Source organism: Hakea prostrata, chromosome 2, assembly GCF_041222555.1.
Source record: "Hakea prostrata isolate BN-2017 chromosome 2, UWA_Hpros_2, whole genome shotgun sequence".
Taxonomy (NCBI): domain Eukaryota; kingdom Viridiplantae; phylum Streptophyta; class Magnoliopsida; order Proteales; family Proteaceae; genus Hakea; species Hakea prostrata.
Genome location: NC_142601.1, coordinates 11,939,017 through 11,962,320, shown reverse-complemented (window position 1 = coordinate 11,962,320; position 23,304 = coordinate 11,939,017). Strand labels below are relative to the sequence as shown.

Sequence of the window (23,304 nt, the reverse complement as noted above, 5' to 3'; positions counted from 1 at the left end):
ATCATAAGATTTACATTTAAAGATTTAAAGTTTCTTAATTTACAAAATTAACTCCTTAGATGAATTGCATCTCTGTCCTTCAAAACCTAGCCCTAAAATCTTTTTCCAACGTCTCAGAATCCCGAATTGTTTCTGGAGGTCTTCTCCGTAATCTCTTTCCTAGTTAATTGGAATTGGAAACACTTGATTTCTTATTTGTATATCTGACTCGAATCTGGGTTTTTTTTTTCCCTTTTCAAAATGTTCTATTGCTTAACCCGTAAGAGTTGATGTTATAGTTTTCTTGTTCAGTTTATCTTGAGGCGCATGATGTTATTTCAATCTGTATATGTTTGTTTGATGGAAAAGATTCTTTTACAGGTATGGCTTGATCGATACGATTAAGAAAAATAGCTTGGACATGGAATTTGTTGTTTGGATATCTGAATCGTAACCTCTTGTTAATTGGAAAATTTTGGAGGTTTCTAGATGGGTTTAATTTTTTTTATTTTATTTTATTACAGAACCCAGACTTTTATAGAGTGCACGAAAGGTTCGATTTTTGTTTTATAGAGTGCAGGTTATGGCTTTGCAGAGGGAGGGTCTTTTTATGACTCGATGCTAACTACCTTAGATCGTAGATTACCTTGTAAATTCATGTGGCTTATCCCTAGAAACTGCTGCTTCTGCAACCAACAAAATCTATCGCAGGTTCCACGATACAGAGAACCCAAATTCTGTTATGGAGTTCTTTGAAAGCATTAGTTTTCCAAGAACCCATATCACAAGGCTCTTTTCGGGAAGCCCCACTTGTTACTTTCCAAGATAATCCTTTCTTTTAGCGGCAGAGGATCTGCGCAGATCAAATGAAAGAGGGATTTGGGAGTGGGGATAAATAAGGAGTTGATTTTGTAAATTAAGAAACTTTAAATCTTTAGATGTAAAAATAAAAAATTGTTTCTACAAGTGAATCCACACTATGTGAGGGTATTTTAGTCATAAAATCATAATTTGTCCTTAACTGATCTTATTGGATACCTCAGGGGAGGCAGATGCAAAGTATCTATTTATTTGGACTAAAAATGACGTAGATCAAACCTCAGGGGGTCCAAATGAAAATTACCCAAAATTTAATGATGGAAGATGGTGTTGATTGCTTTAAAACCGACATAATTTATTACACTAAGATGATCTAATATTATTTATGCTATAGTAAGAGGAGCCAACGTTTTAACCTAATTACACTGTTTGTTTTGATATTAATGTTCCCTTATTTTTTGTTATTAAAAAGTTTGATATTAATGTTCCCTTATTTTTTGTTATTAAAAAGGAGCAAAGGAGTTTTTTTTTTTTTTTTTGGTAATCAAAGCAAAGGAGTTCTTAACCTCGAGTGGCCTGGGGCTGCATTTGTTTTATGGAATAAAGGTGGGGTAAGAAAATTCTTTAAAAAAGTGTAAAGACAAGCTTCTGGTGAGATAGCAGCCCACCAAAGTGAGACCCGTCACTGTTATTTTTCAAAATTATTTCATTTCTTTTCCTATTCCACATGGAGCACCTTTTTTTTTTTCCCACCCTACTTTTGCAAACAAACGCAACCTCATTGAATTTTTCTGGCTGCATTCGGTTCGAAAGATTCGCTCTTTCCTTAAACTTTCTGTTTTCTCCACTCTTCTTGTTCACAATATTCAGGGAATCGAAGGTAGAGGGATGGCCCGGAACATCTCCTACATCACAGGAACTCAGCTGTCCTCCCTGAAGCGCCGCCCAAATATAGCCATTGTAGATGTCAGGTGAGCTGTCTTTCTCAATTTCTGTGTTCTCGATCTAAATTCTGAGGTTTGAGACGGTGAAGATTGATGGTTTCAGGGATGATGAGAGAAGCTACGACGCTCATATAGCTGGTTCGCTGCATTACGCTAGCGGCACCTTCTCTGAAAAAATCCCGAATCTCATTCAAGAGGTGACAGGAAAAGACACCCTCGTGTTCCATTGTGCTCTCAGCCAGGTTTGAATTTTCTCGCATTTTTCTTTAGTTTTTTTGTTCGAAATCGTGGTACTGAACGTGATCCCTTTTTAAAGTCTTCGCTCGTCACTGGACCATATGGTTGCCTTCTGTATTCAGCATTGTTTTCTTAGAACTTCTTATCGATTGTCGATGCAGTTTCTTTTATTTATATACATATCTTGCTTCTGTTCTGCATTTCAAATTGCAAATTATCAGAAGCAGTGTGGGAGAAAATACGGTGCCCTGAACGGTAATATAACATGGATACGATTTGCGGAGTATCAGGCGTTCCTCATCAGTAGCTGTCCCTAATTTGAATTATTTCATTATCTCCTTTCGTTTTATTACTTTCCTAGTTTTGGCTTTTTATTTTTTTAACTAATTTATTTATTTATTGTAATTTGAAATCTTTCCATATGTTTGTCCATATATTTTACCTTTCTTATATTGCTCATAGTTACCCTTACACCTTCTATTTATTTGAGAATTCTCTCATATGAAAATTACTCAACCATTTTCAGTATTGAGGTTTCCTCTTATTACAGGGGAAAAGTTCATGTTGGGTCTGATAAAATAGAGAATAGAAATAGCTGTAATGTAAAGTAGAAAATAGCTAAAACAGAGCAGGGATAAGGAACTTCAACAGCAACCATCATTCAATACATTAAGGCCTATTACATAGGCAAAAGGATAACAATAACCCCAAAAAACGAGACTCTTTACACCCAGATTTCATAGATCCATAAATATTTTAGTTCTATTCAGTTTGTTCATCCTTATTGTGTTGATCTTGGGCACGATTGATCTCTCGCTGATTTCGCAGCTTTGAAGTTGATCTTTGCGTTATTTGGTATCAGTACCATGGAGCATAGGTCTCCTAATATGCTCAATTAAATGCTAATGATGATATTGTTCTAAAAGGGTGTCAATCGGTACAGTTTCGGTAATTTGGTAATTCGGTATGGTACCAACTTTGAATACCGAAAACCAGAACTGTACCGTATTGAATTTACATGGGACGCTACAGTTTCGGTATTAAATCGGTAAAAAAAAAACGGTTTAAACACGTATCTAGTGCGGTACATTTTTTGTACGAACAAATCCATGCCACTTTTGTTATTAGTTCATTAAGATCCTAATGAAATTGGGATCAAACAATCAATAGAATATGATATAGACGGAGACAAAACAAGTAAATCTAGAAGAGAAGTGAAGGATGAAATGAAAAACTGAAATAGAGAATTATGGATAGGGTAAAGGTAGTGTTTTTATTGTAAAATTACATTTATATTCCTTAATTTGGTATGGTTTCGGTACATACCGATGCTATGAATACTTAAAACCGGAACCGTACCTAAGAAATTCGGTTTCGTTACGTATCGAATTTTGAACGGTGTGGTTTTAGACGGCGCGGTTTGGTACAGTTAAACGGTTTCAGTACACAATTGACACCCTTCTAACCATGTAGTAGATTGTCGAAACGCTTACATTTACGAAGGGAACATTTCAACATTTTTTGGCTGAATGACATCCCAATTACCCACTACCATTTCCTTCCTTTTAATGCTACTGTTTAAACTCACCCTCACATGCAATAATGGAGTATAAAGATAGCAAGAAGAAGAAGAAAGACAAGTAGGTGCAGTTTGGTTTTTAATTTAGAGAACCTATGTCCACGGCATGATATCCTGCATCTCATCATGTTAGTATTAAGGGGTACTGATTTTATTCTTAAATAATGAATACAATGTAGAGTCCGAGACCCTTACAACTTTCTCGTGACATGTATAGTTGAGCTCTTCTATTTTAAAACTTTTAGATGCACTAGGAAATATTGTAGGAGACAATTTAGTAGTCCTTGATTGGCCACCACTCTCTTCAACTATATGTGCCACACTAACTCTATGTCTAAAACTTTCCCTCCAAGTCGGGGCAAAGATATCCTCTGAGGCCAACTTGGATAAAGGTGAAACATTATCATAGCACAAGATAACTTGGATTGGATATGCAGTAGAGAAGGATTTGAAGTAATTCTGTAGTTTGACAGATGATGTAGGATGCAGGCTGATCTTCTTGAGTTCTTGGAGCAACCAGTGCTAGTGATGGTTCTGTGACGGAAGCTGCAACTGCAGGCGCTTTCAATTACAAATTCACTGATTTCACCATTGGTCACATTATTTTCACTGTTCTCATCCATGAGCGGGATGGGAAAATTCCATGCTAATTGATTGTAATCATAATAACCCCTTGTTGTGATTCATATTTGACAAAATAGGAAAGTAGGTTGTGGTAATCAAGTTGGCAGATCTGGTCACAGAATCAGAAAATTTGGATGTTTTATAGAATAGGAAAAATAAGATTCTGCTGCATATTTTCTGTTAGATTTGGTTTTATATTGTCTTTCCTTTTTGGGATAGATTTAGATCTTTAGAAGATTTTTTTTTTTTTGTGATATATCTAAAATTAGTAGGAGAGATCCTGTCGATATTAGGATATGGTTTTAGGCTTGTATCTGTCTTCTATAAATAAAGCAATCTAGAGGCGAGAGGCTGAACTACCATAGTCGTCTCTATCTTCTTCTCATCCTCTTCTCTCCTTATCTCTTGTTTCTCTTTTCTCTTCTGCAGCTGCACCTCAATAGAAGGTCCTGATTTCATTACATGGTATTAGAGCCACTCTACCGAGGGCGAGAGTCAATTGCGATTCAGTTTTGCTGTTTTCTTCCTATTTGTCTGTGGCAGTAGCAACCTAAAGTTGCAAAACTAGTTGTAATGTTTAGAATGAATTAGATTTGAAGAAGTAATTGAGTCTTCTATGTTCTTGATCATTGGTACTGTTTGTAACTAGTATTGTGATTATAAGTCTTGACCATGGCTGATCCTTCGAAGATTATATTCAAGGAAGGTATACCATTCCAAATCATAAGTATTCAATTGAAGGAGCAGAAATTTTTTTTCTTTGGAGGAAGGCGATGTTAGCATTTATTTATCTATGCCCAAGGAAAATCGAAGTGGTTAAAGGAAGATTGTCTTGCTGTTGATTCGAAGGAAAGAACCATGGTTTTTGCACATGAAACGTGGGCTCGTGAAGATGCTGCGATTAAGGTATAGATTTGGAATAATGTTGATTCTTTTGTTGCAAATAACATTGTGTTTTATGACACATGCAAGCAGATCTGGGAGGACTTGCGAGATTCTTTTAGTCAAGAAAAAAAATATTTTGCGTGTTTATGACTTATATGATCAAATGTTCAGTTATTCTCAGAATGGCCGCCCATTGATGGAGTATTATAGTGGCTTTAAAGGTTTAGTTGAAGAATTGCCGCAATATCAGCCACTCGCTACTAATCTTGAAACTTTAAAGACATAGAGGGCTGAATTCTATGTTTCAAAATTCTTAGCTGGCCCAGACCCAGAATTTTCTACAGGTAATAGTTAAATTGTAAGATCTAAAACAGTTCCTACTTCGAGTGATGCCTTCTACAGACTATTACTTATCAGTGGAAATAAAAGTACTTAAGAAAGCAAGGAGAATGCAACGATGGTTGCTGGTCATGGCCGTGGCTCCTATTCATCATCGGAAGAGGTCCTGGCCAAGGAAGAGGAAGGGGAGGAGGCCGTGCTCCTCTCCAAACTTATCAAAGGACAATCGTTTTTGTTCTTACTGTGGCAAACAAAATCACATTGAAGAAAATTGTTGGGATAAATATGGTTGTCTTGAGTACGTAGAGAATTATGTTAATATGACAACATCAAATGGAGAAAACCCTACTAACAACTCATCTGGGTCCTGTGGCGTCTATAAGCTCTTCGTCTCCTACTGTTGACCTTCATCAAATCCTAGAGCCCCTACAATAGTTAAAGCAGAGTTAAAGTGCATCCACTTCCAATCTTGCCCAAACTGGTATATCTACTAATTCTTATGAATAACCTTACTTCTATTATTATGGCTAATGGTGAAAAGTCCTTTGCCATCTATAATAGAAGTGTTTCTCCTTTACCAAATTTGAATGTTTTCTCTATCTTATTTATTCCAAATTTTTCAATGAATCTTATTTTTGTGAGTCGTATTGCCAAACCTTACATTGTTTTGTGTTGTTCCTCCCTTTTTTTTTGAATTTCAAGATCTTCGAACCAAAGGAGGATCGGAGGAGGATTAGAAAAAGATGGATTGTACTATCTAACCGATTTTGATTCTTCTACTGCGAAGGTTTACTGTATGTCTCTGTTGGACATGCATTATTGTTTGGGATACCATTCTCTGAGTAGGCTTAGGTTGGTAGTAGTTGATTGCAATAACGTTACTTCAATAAATTATGAGGCATGTGAATTAGGTAAAACATTGTAGGGCAAATTTTTTTGCTAGGACTGAACATAGAAGTACAAATTTGTCTTCTTTAGTTCATTTCGATGTTTGGGGCCTTATCGCATTCCCAATTAGTTTGGTGTTTAGTAGTTTATTATTTTTGTAGATGACTTTTCTAGATTTACCTGGTTATTTTTAATAAAGGATTGGAGTGAAGTTTTAAAAATAATTACAGATATTTTTGCTGAAATTTCTATTCAATTTCAATACGGCTGTTAAAATTTTTCGTACTACTAATGCTTTGGAGTACATGCAAACTGTGATTTTTTATTTATATTCTACAAATGGCACTCTTTATTAATCTAGTCTATACAAACCACAACAAAATGGTGTAGCTAAGCGGGAACATATGCATTTGTTAGAAGTGACTAGATCCCTTATGCTTCATACAGTATTTTGATGTGATGCAATACTTACAGCATGTACCTTGATAAATCAAATGCCATCTTCAGTTTTGCTAGACAAGATACCATTTCGAGTTGTTTATTCGGAGTTTCCACTGTTTTCTATCTCACCCAAAGTTTTTTGCTGTGTATGTTACTTCAAAAAAAGAGATGAACATTTAATTACTTTCAAAAGTGGACAGCATAGAAGCCAAATAGATTTCTTCCTAACTAGAAGGACTGATAGATTGTTGTGCAAGGATTGCAAGGTGATACTGGGGGAAAGCTTAACTGCACAACATAGACTTATGGTCTTGGATATGTGCTTAGCCCCAAGAACACATAAAAGGTCCAAAGTAAACTATCCTAGAATAAGATGGTGGAATTTGAAAGGAGAGTACTCTAAATCCTTCGTTAATGAAGTAGTCAAACAAGAAAAATGGGATTTTAAAGGGGATACCAATGCAATGTGGAATGAGATGGCTATGTGTATTAAGAAGATGGCTAAAGATGTTCTAGGTGAATCAAAAGGAAAGATTCATTCTTATAGAGAGACGTGGTGGTGGGATAGTGAGGTTCAAGCTGCCATTAGGAATAAAAAAGCTAGTTTTAAGACATGGCAAAGAACTAAGGATGTTGAGGATCTTCAAAGGTATAGGTTGGATATAAATGAAGCTAAGAAAATTGCGGGAAAAGCAAGGGAAAGGAAGTATGAAGAGTTATACAATAAGTTGGGCACAAAGGAAGGGGAAAAATATATTTATAAAATAGCTAAGATGAGGGATAGGAAGAGTAGAGATCTTGATCATGTTAGATGTATTAAAAATGGAGATGGTAAAGTTTTAGTTTGTGAGGAGGATATTAAGAAAAGATGGGAAACCTATTTCTCTAGTTTACTAAATGAGCATTCTTCAAGCACTTATGTTTCGGACGATTACATTTTTCACCAAGGCACCAATGTCCGAACTTATATACGTAGAATTTCGATGTCAGAAGTAAAAGAAGCTTTAAGGAGGATGAAACTCGGCAAGACACAAGGTCCTGATGAAATCCCAATTGAAGTATGGAAGAGCTTAGGAACCCATGGACTAGTTTGGTTGACTAAGTTGTTTAATAAGATTATGAGCACAAGGAAAATGCCAGATGATTGGAGGAGAAGTGTTGTGGTTTCAATTTACAAAAATAAAGGAGATATTCAAAGTTGTAATAACTATAGGGGCATTAAATTGATGAGCCATACGATGAAATTATGGGAGAGAATAATTGAAACCCGTTTGAGACACTTAACTACGATTCACGGAGAACCAATTTGGGTTTATGCCAGGAAGATCTACAACGGAGGCTATTTACTTAATTAGGAGACTTATGGAAAGGTATAGAGAATGTAGGAAAGATCTTCATATGGTATTTATTGACCTCGAAAAAGCTTATGATAGAGTCCCTAGAGTGTTAATTTGGCAAGTACTAGAGAAAAGAAGTGTTGCAAGTAAATATATAGATATAGTTAAGGATATGTATGATAGTTCGATGACTAGTGTTAGAACAGTGGGGGGACAAAGTAATGAATTCCTGATAACAGTTGGGCTACATCAAGGGTCAACTTTAAGCCCATATCTATTTGCACTGGTAATGGATGAATTAACCAAAGACATTCAAGATGAGGTCCCCTGGTGTATGCTTTTTGCGAATGATATTGTGTTGATTGATGAGACCCAAGTGAGGATTAATACCAAATTAGAATCATGGAGAGTAGCTTTGGAATCAAAAGGCTTTAAACTTAGTAGATCGAAGACAGAATATTTAGTTTGTAACTTTAGTCATGATCGGGCAGATGATGAGGTGGTGATACTTGACGATAAAGAGATTCCTCAGAGTGATTGTTTTAGGTACCTAGGTTCAATCATAAGTAAAAGAGGTGATTTAGAAGATGAGGTTTCCCAAAGAATTAAAATAGGGTGGATGAAGTGGAGAGGTGCGTCTGGGGTCTTATGTGATCGGCGTATTCCATTAAAGCTTAAAGGAAAATTTTATAGGAAAGTTGTTCGACTAGCTATGATGTACGGTGCAGAGTGTTGGGCTGTTAAAAAGAATCATATAGATAAACTCAATGTAGCAGAAATGAGGATGCTAAGATGGATGAGTGGCAAAACTAGGATGGATAAGATAAGAAATGATCATATTAGAGTTGGTCTTGGAGTTGCTTCCATAAGTGATAAGCTTAGAGAATGTCGTTTGAGGTAACACGGCCATGTTCAACGGAGACCTATAAATGCTCCTGTATGGAGAAGTGATATAATCCATATTGAAGGAACTAGAAGAGCTAGGGGTAGACCTAAGATAACCTTAGGAGAAGTGGTGAGAAAGGATATGTATAGCTTAGGCCTTGTATCTAGCATGGCCTCGAACAGAACTGATTGGAGGCCAAGAATCCATGTAGCCGACCCCATTTAGTTGGGACAAGGCTTATTGTTGTTGTTGTTGTATGTTATACTCATGTTTTACCTCAATCAGAAGATAAGGTTTTAGCCAAGGCTTTTAAGTGTATTTTTCTAGGTTATTTTCGGTACAAAAGAGTGTACAAAGTTTTTGATTCCTTTGACTAAGCGTCAGTTTATCACAACTGACGTTACTTTCTTTGAGGATACTCCATACTATGATCTTAGTCAATTGTTTGCAGATGATAAATTTGACCCCCTCTTTACCTATGGTGGTGTCATTCCCAACTGAGACATTTAGATCGGATGAGTTACCTGAGGAAGAATTGGATTGTGGTGCTCTAGAAGAACCGCTCCAGATGAGGTGCCAGTTCAATTTCCACCAATACAAGTCTATCATTAGCAGAAGAAGCAAAAACATTTAGATGGTACAACAGTTGATATCTCTTCTTCTACAGGTCCTCCTCCAATGTCTGATAATTCTGATGATCTTCCCATTGCTTTGAGGAAAGTTAAGCATTATTCTCAAAAGTCTATGTATCCTATCTCTCATTATGTTACTACCGCTCACTTACCTATTCATTATCATAGCCTTACCACTCTATCTCCAATTATTGTTCTATCTATATATACCTTAAGGCTCTCTTTGATCCGAGTTGGAAGCTGCAATGGAGTCTAAAATTGAGGCTCTACATTCTAGGAATACTTGGACTCTTGTGGATTTGCATCCAGGTAAGTACCTAGTTAAATGTCATTAGGTATTTGTGATTAAACATAAGTATAATGAATCTGTGGAGCGCCTTAAAGCACCGTTGGTTGCAAAGGGGTATACTTGGACTTATGGTGTAGATTTTTTTGAAAACCTTCTCCCCCATAGTCCATTCAAATTCAGTATGTATTTTTGAAACCTTCTCCCCCAATTTCTTCACCAAACTCTAGTTATAGAGCCTCCTTGAAGCTCGCCCAATCAAACACTGGTCATTTCTTCTGGTAGAGCCACTCCAGGACTTCTCCTTCCAGGCATTGGAGAGCCACTCCCAACCTTCGCTCCTCCTCAATTTGGTGTTCTCAATAGAGGAGCATCACTTCTAAAAGCCATCATTACAATTCCCCTTTGTCGGAAAACATGTATAATCCGGTCTCTATCTCTTCCTGTGGGTTGATATGTGATCTAATACCAGATTGTAAGAACCCCACCAATCCAATACAAAATTAATTACAAAACAAGTAAAATAATAAGATGATCTGGTTTTGATGATGCTAGTCACCCCCACATCATTTGCTGCCCCTCAGCCATAGGCTGCGCAATCACTAGCATAAAATCTTCCCTACCCTCACCTCACACTCCCCCCCCCCCATTATAATCCCTAACTAACACTAACCCTCTCTCTCTCTCTCTCTCCCCTCCACATGGCGTGACCCCGAGCACAAGGAGTAGCAGTGGAACCATGGATCAACCATGGGACTAGTAGAGGAATCCCCAAGAAGAGGGAGAAGCAGAGAATGGAAAAAATTGATTCATCAAAGAACACATGACGAGAAACATATCAACAATTACTGATTGGATCAAGGCATTTCTATCATCTTGTGAGTAAAATAATATCTCAAGAAGATAATTGGTTGAGATTGGAGTTTCCATCTTCCGACATGAGTTTGACAGAGCAAAGGATAATAGACACTGAAGATGCGGTAGGAAGGCTAATCTGTATCAGTATTCAAGAGCCAATGGACATTGACTACCAATGAGAGAGGAAGGCAGTTTATAAGATAAACAGCCATGAGAAGCACATAAGACCAATACTGGGCATGAACCTGAAACGAAGACCAACCCGAGATTCAACAATGTGACATTGTATGCAGAGTTGGCAATAGGACACATAAGGGGAGTTACCATTAGAATTGAGTAAAGAATCTTTTGAAACTATCCTCGCCATTCGATTATAATGACTTGGTTGGACGGGAAAAATATTCCTCAAATGGTGCCTAAAGAGGAAGAAAAATAGAGTAGACATCTGACTTTTGAATCCTAGAGCAGATCCAACTATATTTGCCACAATCATCAGAAAACAGTACATGATACTGAAATTTGTCAACAGAAACATCAGGAACAGTATCACAAACATCATGGAGCAACAGTTCTGGAGGAGCAGAAATTACTGAAGGGGATATGGTAAATGGAAGTTTATTATTCATAGAACACCGCCAAGAACCACATGATGTATGTGTAAGCTGTCAAGTAGGAAGATTGCAGTGACCAAGACTAATGTTCAATCAATAACAACTTTGAAGGAGAGATGTCCACAGCGGCAATGTCAATCACAATAGGCATGTGAACATGAGAAAAGGGTGAGGCAGATGAACTGCAAGACAAGGGTAATTTGATAGAACCTTGATGTAACCAGGATTGGCAACCATAGGGCACCTTAGACTTGAGCCCCAAAACAGACACCAAGAAGTGCACCTATAGGTTGACTTAACCATACGAGGGACAAAAGTGGTATTTTGCCGCCCTTTTTCGAGTCCAGTTAGATCCAGTAAAGTCCAGAATAATTTTAGGATCGAACATCTACTTTTTGTTTTTCAATTGGACAAGTGGGTAGAGATTTTGTCTTGTTTTATGCAATTTTCAGATTTCCATCTTCTTCTTCAAGCTTGCATTATAAGACATTCATATTTCCAGCAGCCTTCGAGTGACAATCTCTTCCATTATCAAGTAAGTCCACCGGTCCACCCCCCCCCCCCCCACAAAAAAAAAAAAAAAAACAACCCCAAAAACATAAAAATCCCTCCTTCCCGTAAGCCCTAAGCCTCAGATCCTTTTTTATTTTCTGGAAATTTTTCGGGCTTGCTCTTAGACCTAAAATTAAAGGTCAAATTAGTGGCAATCTTACCATTAGGTCTGTTCGAAATTATAGAAACCTTATCTCCCCCAACCCTAGTGACCTTTCCTCATAGTTTCAGCCCAATAGGACCAGCCCAACCCTAGTCTAAACCCTAACTTCCTTTGTGGCCCTAAATTCCCAAAAACCCTAGATACTCGAACCACTCTTTCAACCATAACTTTCAAACACTTTATCCAATACCTAATTCTTTTTAGGATCATCCTCCCTAAATCTACCCAACTCTCGACCTTAACCCTAATCCGAGCCCTACCCTAGAAACCCTATAAATTATAAAATCCTAAATATCCTAAACCCCAGTTTGAGGAATAATTCTGTAATTGAAATTCTATTAAAACAGAATTATCTTCTTCAATTTCAAGCCCCAATACAGCTTAGCTGAATCCTACCATCCTTCCCGCAATCATACCTAAATCAACCCTAGACCTCCCCAACCCTAGCTGCAGGAGTTGGAAGCCAAAACCCCCTAGCCGCAAGTGATAGTTGAACATATACAACTGTTGTCCATGAAAATTAGATTGAGATCAGACCTAAGACAGCAAGTTTTCAACCCTAATCACTGCTTTTTCTCTAAAAGAGGATCCTGAAGACTGGCCCCTGACCGGGTGTTGCATCAATCCCATTATCACTCAGGGCCTCAGGCCATGGCATAAGGTCTGTATTGTCTGGGGATCCTTATCAAGGATTAAGTGGGTAAAATTCTTGAAACACATTATTATTAGTTGTGAATTTATTAATTGAAAGTAAGAAACAAAGAATATATGGAACACGAAGAATATGGGGAGGCATAAAAGTATGGGTGGAGTATCTAACGACTGAATAACTAAAAATCAATAAACCTTGACAGTTTCCCACAATAATCTGGTCAATACCAGTGTACAGTGAACTGATTGTAAGGTCACTGATGTCTGCTGTTAGATGACTTCTGGAACTGGAATCAAGAAGCCAAAAAGCAAGATGAAGTGACAGATGAGCTCAGAGAAACTGAATTAATACCAAGGCACACATGATTGAAATGCCACAGACAGTGACAGGCAAGATGACCAGCTTGATTATAGATATGGCAGAGCAAGCCTGATTTAGAAAAGATGCAGATGGTGAACCTGGAGATGAATATCCTTGTTGAGAGTGAGATCCTTTATTGGGGAAGAAGGATTTAGATGAAGAACCTGAAGATGCATACCCCTGTTGTGAAGCATGATAGAAAAGGTTGGATGCTGATTTTGATCATTAAACCACTAGAAAGCCTACTACTTTGCCGATTGCTGCAAAAGTGAAAAGGAAGTTAGTTATTCCAATGGGTTCCCTGATATTGGGAGTGCTGTTCTTCATAAATAGAAATTGCAAAAGGCCTTGGTGGCACTGAAGATCACATTGAAGACCTTATCAGTAATGGAGTGGAGAAAAGTTTTGTGACTGAGAAGCCCGATAAGTTTTTGAAATGATGCTAGAGTAGCTTAAAGTTGAATCAATGATGCAAATTCATGAAGTCAGAACCAAGAACCCAAAGGACAGCAAGAGTAAGGTCCTCATCATTCACTGGTTTGTTGAAGCTTGCGTGTAGGCAAGAGAGTGAACAAAGAAGAGATACTTAGTGACAAGTCAAGCCCCCCTTAGAAAATGAAATGGATGACCATTAGATCCAAGATCCTGGTGTAAGCAAGCATAATCCATGGTCCTTCCATTATAGCTGCAATCACCACATTTGAAAGAGTAGTTTCCCAGAGGTAAGAGATGATCCAGCACAAGATAAGCTTGTCCTGGTGGCCCCAGAAGGCTGTTAGTGTCACTGATTCAGAGAACAGACAAGGAAGGGATCCATTTTTCATTCTGTGAAGAGGAAGAAACTGAGCATGCCACAGCATGTGGTTTGTGGCACTGAATTTGAGAGGAAGCTGGGAGTGATCAATGACCAGCAAGGATCTGAAGCAGTATGCATTGCCATAAAAATGGATGCCATGGGAAAAGATGAAGAAGCACATACACCAAAAAAACTCTTATATCATGTAATGAGTTCTCTTCCTTCGACCCAAAAAAAAAGTTTGCTTTCACACTATACCTCACGTAAATCAAAAAAGAGTTTAACTGGAACAACCTAACTACGGAATCAACCAACAGAATGAAAACTGGATACAGCAGGAAACGCAGTGTTATTTGTGTGCAAGCACAGGAGCATCTACCTCTGATGTACAGCTCCTATTTTGTGAAGTGCTTTGCTACTCTGTTTGTCAGAAACTGTAAAGGTTGCAGTGCTCTTCATCTTAGCAAATGAAAATGAAATTAAGGGAAAAAGATCTTTTTTGGTTGGGGTAGGTGGTGGGTTTGGGGTCTGGTTATAGATTATAATAAGCCAGCACTTTTAACTGACGACCTTAATTTAAATTTTCGTAACCTACATTCTTTCTAGTTGTTGAATTTCTTTAATCAAGTAATGTGAACCCAATTTTAGGGTTGGGGTTTTGATGATGATTTCCCCAAAATTAAGGGCTGCCCAGAATCTTCCAGCAAAGAAAACCAATATCCTAGGATGTTTAGGGTGGGTTTTAGGGTTCTCAAGGGTTTGATAGGGACCTAGGAAGGTTCGGTCAGGTTTAGAGTAAAAGGGGAAGGGTTTTTAAACCTTGAAACCTTGCTGTAATGCTGATTTCAGATCTGAATTTTAATAAGAGAGTTTGAAAAGTAGGGCTTTAGGGTTTTGGTTAGGTGGGAGAATGGGACTGTTATTGCTGTTTTTGTAGTTTCAGATTTTTTTCTAATGGTTTTTAGAATGTTGGTGAGCGTTTATGTTGAACGAGGGTTTAGGTCTAGTTATTGAAGAAGAGTTGCAGAAATTTAGTGAGGAGATGAAGTGCAGAATTTAAAAGTGTTAGGGTTTAAGGTTTTAGATGGAATTGAGGTAGGGATGGCGTTAGATATGCAATCGAAGTAGGACGGAAGTGGAGGCAAAGGGGGTGGGGATTAGAGACTTGACAGGGATGGAACCTTTTGCTACTGCAGTGAAGAAGAAACAGAGAGAGGGTTGGATAAGGGAGGGGAGGGTTCCAAGAGCTTGCGCACATCAGGGGAGGGGCTGGGGAAGGGCTAGGGTGTTGTAGGGATGAGGGGTGGGGACTGGATGGCTACGGGGGATGGGGGAAGCTGCTGCCAAGTCATGGCAGCTAGGGGGAAGGGGAGCTGAGGTTGCACAGGGCCAGGGGAGGGACTGGGGGGGGGGGGGGAAGGGGGAAGTGGTGCAGGTGTCTTGTGTGGATAGGGAAGAGAGGGGAGGATGCTGGAGTTGCTTTATTTGGTTATTTGAAGAACACTTGCTGGAAACTCTGAATGAGCTGAATATTGAAGAAGAACCTTGCTAAAATACACTGAGGCGCCCCATCAGGAACCCATTCTCAACATGATAACTTTTTCATTCAATAATCATACTTTCACTTACAAAGAAAGAATAGGCTTGGCATACCATAAGAAACTAGATGCTAAGCGGATTCTTTATAGATTAGGATCCCACCCCATAATCTTGACCATTGAATTAAAATCTGAATATCCAAAGGTCCTTGATGGACACATGCTGAAAGAAAAAGGGTTTGGTTAGATTTTTTCCGATCCCGGCTGCCGACCTGACTCACCAACTAACCCTCCTCCTTTACCTGGGCTTGGGAGCGGCAGCAAAACACTAGCAGAGTTGGACACATGCTGAAATAAATGTATTAATTAACTTAAAGTCTAATAAGCATATGCTTAGAGTCTGTTTTAATTAAACTCTAATTACCACACCACATGTGCTAGAGTTTAAAAGAACTAAATAATTAAACTAGTAACTCAAATAAGGATCTTCAACCAACTTGGACTCTAGAAATTAAACTGGAATTAAATTCCAGCAACTAGTTAGGGCAGAAAATCCCCAAAATAACCCTCCTAGGGTATTTGCCCAGCCTAGGGAAGCTTCTCAAAGCCATCTTATGGGCCCCACTTGGGGTTTCGGTGGGTGGTGTCACACCATTAAGTTCCTGCTTACCCTCTGCCATTTACGGGTTTGTTGACTGCAAGTCTGCGACAGCTTATAGTTTTCCTTTTTTTTTTTTCCTGGTAAGTATGAAATTTATTTATTATAAGGTGAAACCTCTCTTACAGCCTAAACCTAGTAAATCAAACAAAATAAACCAGCAAAGATGTGGGGGTGGGGAAGTGATAGTGAGAAAGGCATCTTGGGAGAGAGCACTTTCCTTAGCTAGAGCATCTGCCACCATGTTAGCCTCACGAAGAACATGCTTGAAGGATATAGATTCGAATGAGGCTGAGAGATGTAAGATATCTGCCACCAGGGAGCTTCATCTTGATTGTTTTTCAAGATACTAATGAGAGCTTGGTTGTCAGACTCTACTTCAATCTTAGGCAATTTAAAGTCAATAGCCTACAATATAGCTTGTCTGAGTGCCAAAGCTTCAACAGTAAGGATGTCCTGAGCTTCAATTCCCCGACCAAAGTAGAAGAGTATATGTCCCCGATGATCTCTTGCAATTCCTCCATAGCCAGCAACCCTTCTGTCTTTAAAAAGGGATCCATCAACATTCAATTTAACGTGGGAAGGAGTTGGAGCCACCCATTTAATATGGTTGCTAGAGTTATGACTCTGCACTTTCTTGGGATTCTGGATATAGAAATGAAGGCCTTTCCAAATCTGAAATTTCACTTGTGGAGGAGAGAGTCTCTCAGTTGAATCATATTGACTGGTATAGGCTTACAGTTTTCCTATTGTCACCCAGTATGTGTTTTTTTTTTTTTTGGCCAAGTCTCCCAGTTCTCGGATCATGCAATGCGTTCTTCTCAATGCCATCCTGTGTCTCCAACATTCCGCACTTGTTCAATTATGGAATGGTTTATTGCATTATGGAAAGTTTTTACATGAAATATTATATTATCATTTAATTAAGCATCAGATGGTTGCTTTCTTGGTAGGTGCGTGGCCCATCATGTGCGCGCAGGCTTGTGGATTATCTCACAGAAACTGGCAAAGATGCTGCTATTAAAAATGTTTTTGTTTTGGAACGTGGGTTCAACGGGTGGGAAGCTTCTGGTAAACCTGTTTGTCGCTGTACTGATATCCCTTGTAAAGGACACTAAGCAACAGGTGCTGGAGTGGTTAAACATTGAAGAGTAAAAGAAGGAAATAGAAGAAAAGAAAGGCTCTTTGAGGGTGCTTTGGGGAGCGGTGGGGGAGTGGAGTTGGGGAATGCATATTATCATGTTAACTCTTTCTCAGACTACGTGTTGGAATAATGTTCACTCTGTATACCTGATATGCTTATAAATCAAGTTTGTTCCTGTAGTTCATCTATCGTTAATGGTTTTATGGGGGTAATGTTATCACAAGCAATGGTGGGAGACAAACATGTATGCTTTTGATCTCATGCTTTAAAATTTCACCTCCACTTACAACTGAAAATAGCTTTAACCAGAAAATGTAGCACAATGGATAAATGTAAAGAAGCATTATTTTTTGAGGTGCTGGCTATATCTGTACTGCAATCGGTTTTACATTGTACCCACTGTTTTCCTTCACTACTGGCTATGCCTTCCAACACTCCCATCGGTAACTGCTCCTGTCTCTGCTTCTTTCTACTCGAGTCAAAACTCAAAGCCAGTGAACATTCTCATTGGATCATCCATACAAGGTCAGTTGGGGATTGATGAATTCTTATTTCACGGCTTCCTTTAAAATCATTGTTGATTTTCTTTCCCTGTTTTTGGGGGAGGATTGGAGGAAATGTTGTATGCAGGTACAGTTCAATATCAAGTTTCATATGGTCTCTTAAAACCAACGATAAGTGAAAGCATACTAGCTGTGAGAATGAGATGAAAGCTGTCTATCATGAACTCTGTCATTGAAGGTTGCTAGTGGTCTGCTCTGACTAGCAACCTCGATTGTCAACAGACCAATGCCTAGACTTGCTTCGACATGGGTTAGTTTTGTTGGGATTTGAATCCAGAAAATGCATTTTGCAACTTATAACCGTTTCTTAAAGACCATCTCATACTTCCCAAGTCCAGTTTGTGGGATTTGAGATGAGCTTTGTTTCTCCATTTCTTCCATAGTGATCTCTTACTCTCGTGTGTTCCATCTATCCACGAGGTGGGGAAAATTTGTTTGTGAACCATGTTTAATTCCTGCGACTCAGGTCGTTTTGCCTTTTCTATTTTGGAGTTGCATTGATTACCTGCAACTCTTGGTTTCTAATAGGAGCATATCACTACTCATCACAAGGGGATTAATTGGTGATAATTGTGGTCGATCTGTTGATTTGATTTACAGATCTCGTGTGGATGCCCTGTTTTTGAGAATTCTTTCTGTTTTGTGACCCCCAGTTCAGTAATTTCTGGCCCTTGGTTTGCGCTGAAACTCAGGCAAATGGGATTAATTTGACCAGGAAATGGCGTTTTGATTATCACAGGTCTCTTGATAAGATTTCCCTCTGGCTCCTGATACCTTGGATATTTTTCTACTGTACTGTACGTTGTAAAAACCAGATAGTTTGATGGACCAATGAAATAGAGCTAAAATTATTGATTTGTCTATCTAGTGTTGTAGAGAACATGGAATCCTGGAACAGGATAACAGAGCTGCATGTAAAACACCTGCAAGCATATCTAGTGCAAATATCATACATCGTTCATGTAGATTCAGATGGAGTTATAGTGGCAGCGACGACCGAAGAAACCATGGAATTGATGCCACACATGCCATGTCCTTTGCAGAGTCGATAATACCCATGTTCTCCCCATCTCTTTCCCCATGAGTTCTTGATGATCCAGAATGGCCTGTTGCCGAATCTGAGTATGGAGAAGCCTTTCTCTCCGTAACCCACCAGCAAAACTCCATGGTTGATACCGCTCTTTGAACATATCAATGGACATGAAACTCCCCCAATATACGTATGCATAAACACCGCATTCAATCCCACTGCAAACATTCCAATCAAATCAAGATTTTGAATCTGCTTGCATTAATGGATAGAAACAGAACAGAATTGCAGTCACATAAGATGAAAGATTTGGTATCAATATCACCTGCAAGAGGTCCATTCCTGACTAGATGAGCTGCAATTTGATCCTCATCAAGAGGGATTGTGGAGAAATTGACTAGTCGAACAGCAATCTTCTTTGGGTCGAACTTGCATTCCCCACGTTTCCCAGCGTAAGGGTATGATTTCTCTTCCTCTAAACCTCCAGCTTCCATTAGATACCTGTAAGCATTTGTCATTAGACCACCACTGCATCCATTGTCGCATGTTTTCCTATTCTTTGCATCGCATGTGTTGTCACAATCTACAAGCTGTTGCTCGCTAAGACTTGTAAGATTCCCAGTTGCTATGAAGTTGGCTCCTTCTATAGCCCCCGTGGTGCTAAATGCCCAACATGATCCACACACTCCCTGCATCCATAAGTTTATTAGATCTTAGGATATTTGATTGAGAAGGAAGAAATTAAGAAGGAAGAAGTTAAAACCTGCATCTTAACATCTGTGACAGCTCCTTTTTCTCTCCAATCGAAGTTTGAAGGCAACCCATCAACCTCCAAGTGTGGTGCTGTTGAAGAAATTTCATTGGTGGGAGACCCCACTCTTAATCCTGTATACATTTTCTCGAATTCTTCTGGGGAGAGATCGGAGAACGGTGTGATACCATGAACAGCAGTTGGGTCCAGTACCTGGTTCTCTGCAGCTCTAACCAAGTTCTTAGCAAACACACCAAGGCGATGAAAATATTCCTCTCTTGTTAGGTATTTCTTGTCGTACTTCTTCATGAACATCTGGAACTGCTTCTCTGTTCCCGGATGCCAATTTCCGGCGAATTTCCTGTTGGTTTGATCTTCCGTGACTTGATATATTTTCGGTTCTTCTGAAATGCCTTCAAGTGCAGAAGCAAGAATTGCAAGTGTGTACGTTAGTACTACGACACCCACTGTTGAAACTAGAGCTCGTCCCATCGTGTTATCTTGATATTATCTTCTTCTTCTTTCTGTCCCCGTTTGTAAATTGGACAGAAACACAGAGAACGGTTCCGTTCGAGAGAGGTGGCCGAGTGATCACTTCATGTAGGCTTCGTAGGGGTAGAACCGTAGAAGAAGCGGTGGATGAAATCACAGAATTATCCTTGTTAGTTGGATTAGTTTTATCTGCACAAGGACGGTAAAGCCCTCCATGGGATGGTAGACTTTGAGCTACGTAGTTACGTAGATAGTATGAAAGTGAGGGGCATTTAAGTTCCTTTACAAGTCGATCCGACCGATTCCGGAGAGATGGGAATCATGGGGGACACAGGAGTAATTTAGTAGTAGCGAAGGCGAGACGTGGCGCGGCGTGGCGTGGCGTGGCAACCATGCAAAGGTTTTGGGTCTTCGAAGGTTACACGTAGGGAGGTTTTCATCTGTGTGTTTTACACGTGGATAATGCTGGCATCAAGAACGATAGAAAGACACCGAAATAGCGGAACCCTCCCTTATAATAGAACTATAGAAGCCGTTGAATCTGTTGGAAAGATCGTGTTCCCCGTGACTATTTGACCATTGAGACACCTAGGCCTTGTGGCACTGTGTATCAGGTCTGAGCCAGGGTTGAGATAGGGTTGGGCCAAGGTTGGTCCTCGTGACCTATTGAGTCTAGATCCTCTCCATCCAACTTACTTGCTTGGTATAGGATTCATTGTAGTCAATTAGAGTCATATGTTTTTTTTTTTGTTGGTAAAAAGACAATTTATTAAAAAGAAAAATCATGATTACAACCTACAGAAAGAAAGTCGAATAACATAAATAGCCTAATAGAGGGAGGGGGTGTGTGTACATATAAAAAAACATCCTGAGTTAGTGCTCCCTCCTTAGCCAACGAATCAGCTACGAAGTTGGTTTCTCTTAGAACATGATTGAAGGAAATAGATTCAAATGATGCTGTCAGGATGCTGATGTCTTTGATAATGGGATAAAGTTTCCAAGGCACCTCTTGGGGGTACTTTTGAATGATAGTGATCAATGCTTGATTATCACTCTCCATCATTATTCTTGTCACTTGAAAATCATGCGTCTATAACATAGCCCTTCTCATTGCCAGCGCTTTCAAAGTAAGAATATCTTGAGATATCGATCCCTGTCCAAATCCAAATAACATTTCTTCCAAATGGTTCCTAGCAATGCCACCATATCCCACTTGCCTCTGCTCCTGATATAATGAGTCATCTACATTGATTTTGATAAAGTGGGGAGGGGGGCTATCCATTTGATAACTCCATAAGTTGTAGAAGACGCAAGAACTCGTGGCTTAGGAGAGTGGTAAAACCGTAAGCCCTTCCAAATCTGGAAACATAGTTGTGCTGGTTGAGTGGAGTTAGGTGTGGCAATATTGCTCATATAATTCTTCCAAAGAAGCCATAAGGCAATAAGAGAATTGATGATCTTGTTTGCCTCTTCATTTTGCAGAGTTAGAGACAAAGACTGTTCCACCACATCTTTAATGGATGAAGCTCCAAGCAAGACCGGGAAATGTAGATTATGCCACATTGTGTTTGCATATGGGCAGTGGATAAATATATGATCGGGCGATGTCTCCATATTGCCACAGAAAAGACAATTAAGATGTTGAAATATTACAACCACGCACGGCAAGAAGGTCAGCTGTGGGAAGTTTTTGATGTAGCAGTTTCCATAGAAAAAGCATGGCCCTTGGCGGAAGTGGTAATTTCCATAGAAAACACCATGAAGAACTTTGCCGATTGTTGTGGCTCTTCTTTAGAGCACAAGCCAAGTTGTAAGCTAATTTCACTGTAAAGAGCCCCGATGAAGTCCTGCTCCAGATGATGCGGTCTTCCATGTCAAAATGTGGTATTTGAATTGTTAGTATTTTTTCCACCATGTCACTTGGCCACCATTTCTGTAATAGATCTCGATTCCAGGAATGAGAGCTAGCATTAATCAACTGGACCACTTTGACAGGACCCTTCCATGCAAAGGGGTAACAACCCTGGTCAGGGAGAGTGTTTGGTATCCAAGGATCCAAGTTGCTTTCCAAGGATTAATGAGTTCTCCATTGCCAATTTGCATGAACAAACCCTGTTTCATTAGATCACGCCCCATGATCAAGATAGATTTCCAAGCCCCAAGAGTCTGTGGCATGTGGTTGGACTTCAAGAAATGAAGAATGTTTGCAATATTTTTGTAGCATAAGTCGACCCCACAAGGAAGATGGATTCTGGAGTAATTTCCCAATGCCTTCTAAGACAGAAGCGCTAGGTTGAAATTATGAAGATTGCGGATATTTAGGATTTAGCCTGGCCTTCGATTTAGAGGCACACATCGTGTTCCAATCCATGGTATGTACATGTTGCTTATCACCACTAGAGTCATCCATGTTAGGCCTTTATAAATGTGAAAATATAGTGTAACGGGTAAGTTGGGTGAAGAGAATCTCTACCATGGCCAGAGTTACGCCCCATTAAGTGGAATCCGGTGGGTTGGGGTTTTGTAAGCCCGATCATGTGGGGGTTATGTGACATTGGTACTAAAAACTAGAGGACCATGGAATCAACAATTTAGCTGACTTGACCCTTTCTAGCATTAGAGAATCTCACGATGCAATTTGAATAATAAAATGCCTCCCCTGAAGGGCATATTTTTATAAAATGCCCCTTTGCTAGAGCTGTTTGGCATGCCTCTCCTCTCTCTAAGTCAATTTTGGGTTACTGACAATTGTGAAGCCTCTCTCCAACAGTCCTAGAATGCATTCAAAAGTAGTGTTGGTTTCTTGATTAGGGGCGCTATCATTCTGAGGTCTTGGAGCTGTTTCAGACCCTATTTTTTCTCTCTACTGTTTTACAAGGAGAGGCAATTGCTGTTAGAAGTGGACTGCTTCAAGTCTTGGCTGATATTCATGAGAAAGTCATTGTGGAGTCGTATAACCAGGCATTAATCAAGGCCATACATGATCCAGCCTTTTTGATTCCTGTGGAGGTTAAACCAATTGTTGAGGATATCACTTATCAGGCATCTACAGTCATATTTTGTAGATATTCGTTTCTCTTTTGTTTCTGGGGGATTCAACTATTTTGCTGAATGCTGATAGCCTAGCATGTAAAGCCCGGTCATTAGAGTATATGACCCTATGACCTGTAAACCACCCTTGGATTCTTAGTCTAAGGATTCTGGGGTTTTAAATCACTCAATTGAATGAATTCAGTTTGATGAAAAAGAAGGAAGAAAAA

The 23,304-nt window shown here is 39.2% G+C and overlaps 2 protein-coding genes across 3 annotated transcripts; one reads left to right on the top strand and one right to left on the bottom strand.

The window, feature by feature from the left end:
* The first annotated feature begins 1,567 nt into the window (after window positions 1-1,567).
* Window positions 1,568-18,459, top strand: CDC25 (Rhodanese/Cell cycle control phosphatase superfamily protein). Of its 2 annotated transcripts, XR_016171565.1 has the most exons (4): window positions 1,568-1,769; window positions 1,846-1,984; window positions 17,018-18,021; window positions 18,372-18,459. XR_016171565.1 is itself a non-coding variant. In XM_089144260.1 (3 exons), the coding sequence occupies exons 1-3, from the start codon at window positions 1,687-1,689 to the stop codon at window positions 17,180-17,182; spliced, it is 387 nt and encodes a 128-aa protein (XP_089000386.1). In that variant the 5' UTR covers window positions 1,568-1,686; the 3' UTR covers window positions 17,183-18,330. The 2 variants fall into 2 exon arrangements, 1 of the variants encoding a protein (XP_089000386.1); XM_089144260.1 differs by lacking the exon at window positions 18,372-18,459 and having other exon boundaries at window positions 17,018-18,330.
* A 117-nt stretch (window positions 18,460-18,576) lies between these two features.
* On the bottom strand, window positions 18,577-20,067 carry LOC149023758 (Papain family cysteine protease). The gene is made up of 3 exons (XM_089144261.1): window positions 19,565-20,067; window positions 19,127-19,490; window positions 18,577-19,019 (listed from the first exon to the last, which is right to left on the bottom strand). The coding sequence occupies exons 1-3, from the start codon at window positions 20,042-20,044 to the stop codon at window positions 18,730-18,732; spliced, it is 1,134 nt and encodes a 377-aa protein (XP_089000387.1). The 5' UTR covers window positions 20,045-20,067; the 3' UTR covers window positions 18,577-18,729.
* Window positions 20,068-23,304: the final 3,237 nt, after the last annotated feature.

Excerpts from the sequence above, each read along its gene's own strand:
- CDC25 (XM_089144260.1), top strand. The coding sequence starts at position 1,687 with ATGGCCCGGAACATCTCCTACATCACAGGAACTCAGCTGTCCTCCCTG. Across the intron at positions 1,770-1,845 it reads ATAGCCATTGTAGATGTCAG|GGATGATGAGAGAAGCTACG; the intron begins GTGAGCTGTCTT and ends TGATGGTTTCAG. Across the intron at positions 1,985-17,017 it reads TCCATTGTGCTCTCAGCCAG|GTGCGTGGCCCATCATGTGC; the intron begins GTTTGAATTTTC and ends CTTTCTTGGTAG.
- LOC149023758 (XM_089144261.1), bottom strand. The coding sequence starts at position 20,044 with ATGGGACGAGCTCTAGTTTCAACAGTGGGTGTCGTAGTACTAACGTAC. Across the intron at positions 19,491-19,564 it reads TCACAGATGTTAAGATGCAG|GGAGTGTGTGGATCATGTTG; the intron begins GTTTTAACTTCT and ends TTATGGATGCAG. Across the intron at positions 19,020-19,126 it reads CAGGAATGGACCTCTTGCAG|TGGGATTGAATGCGGTGTTT; the intron begins GTGATATTGATA and ends GAATGTTTGCAG.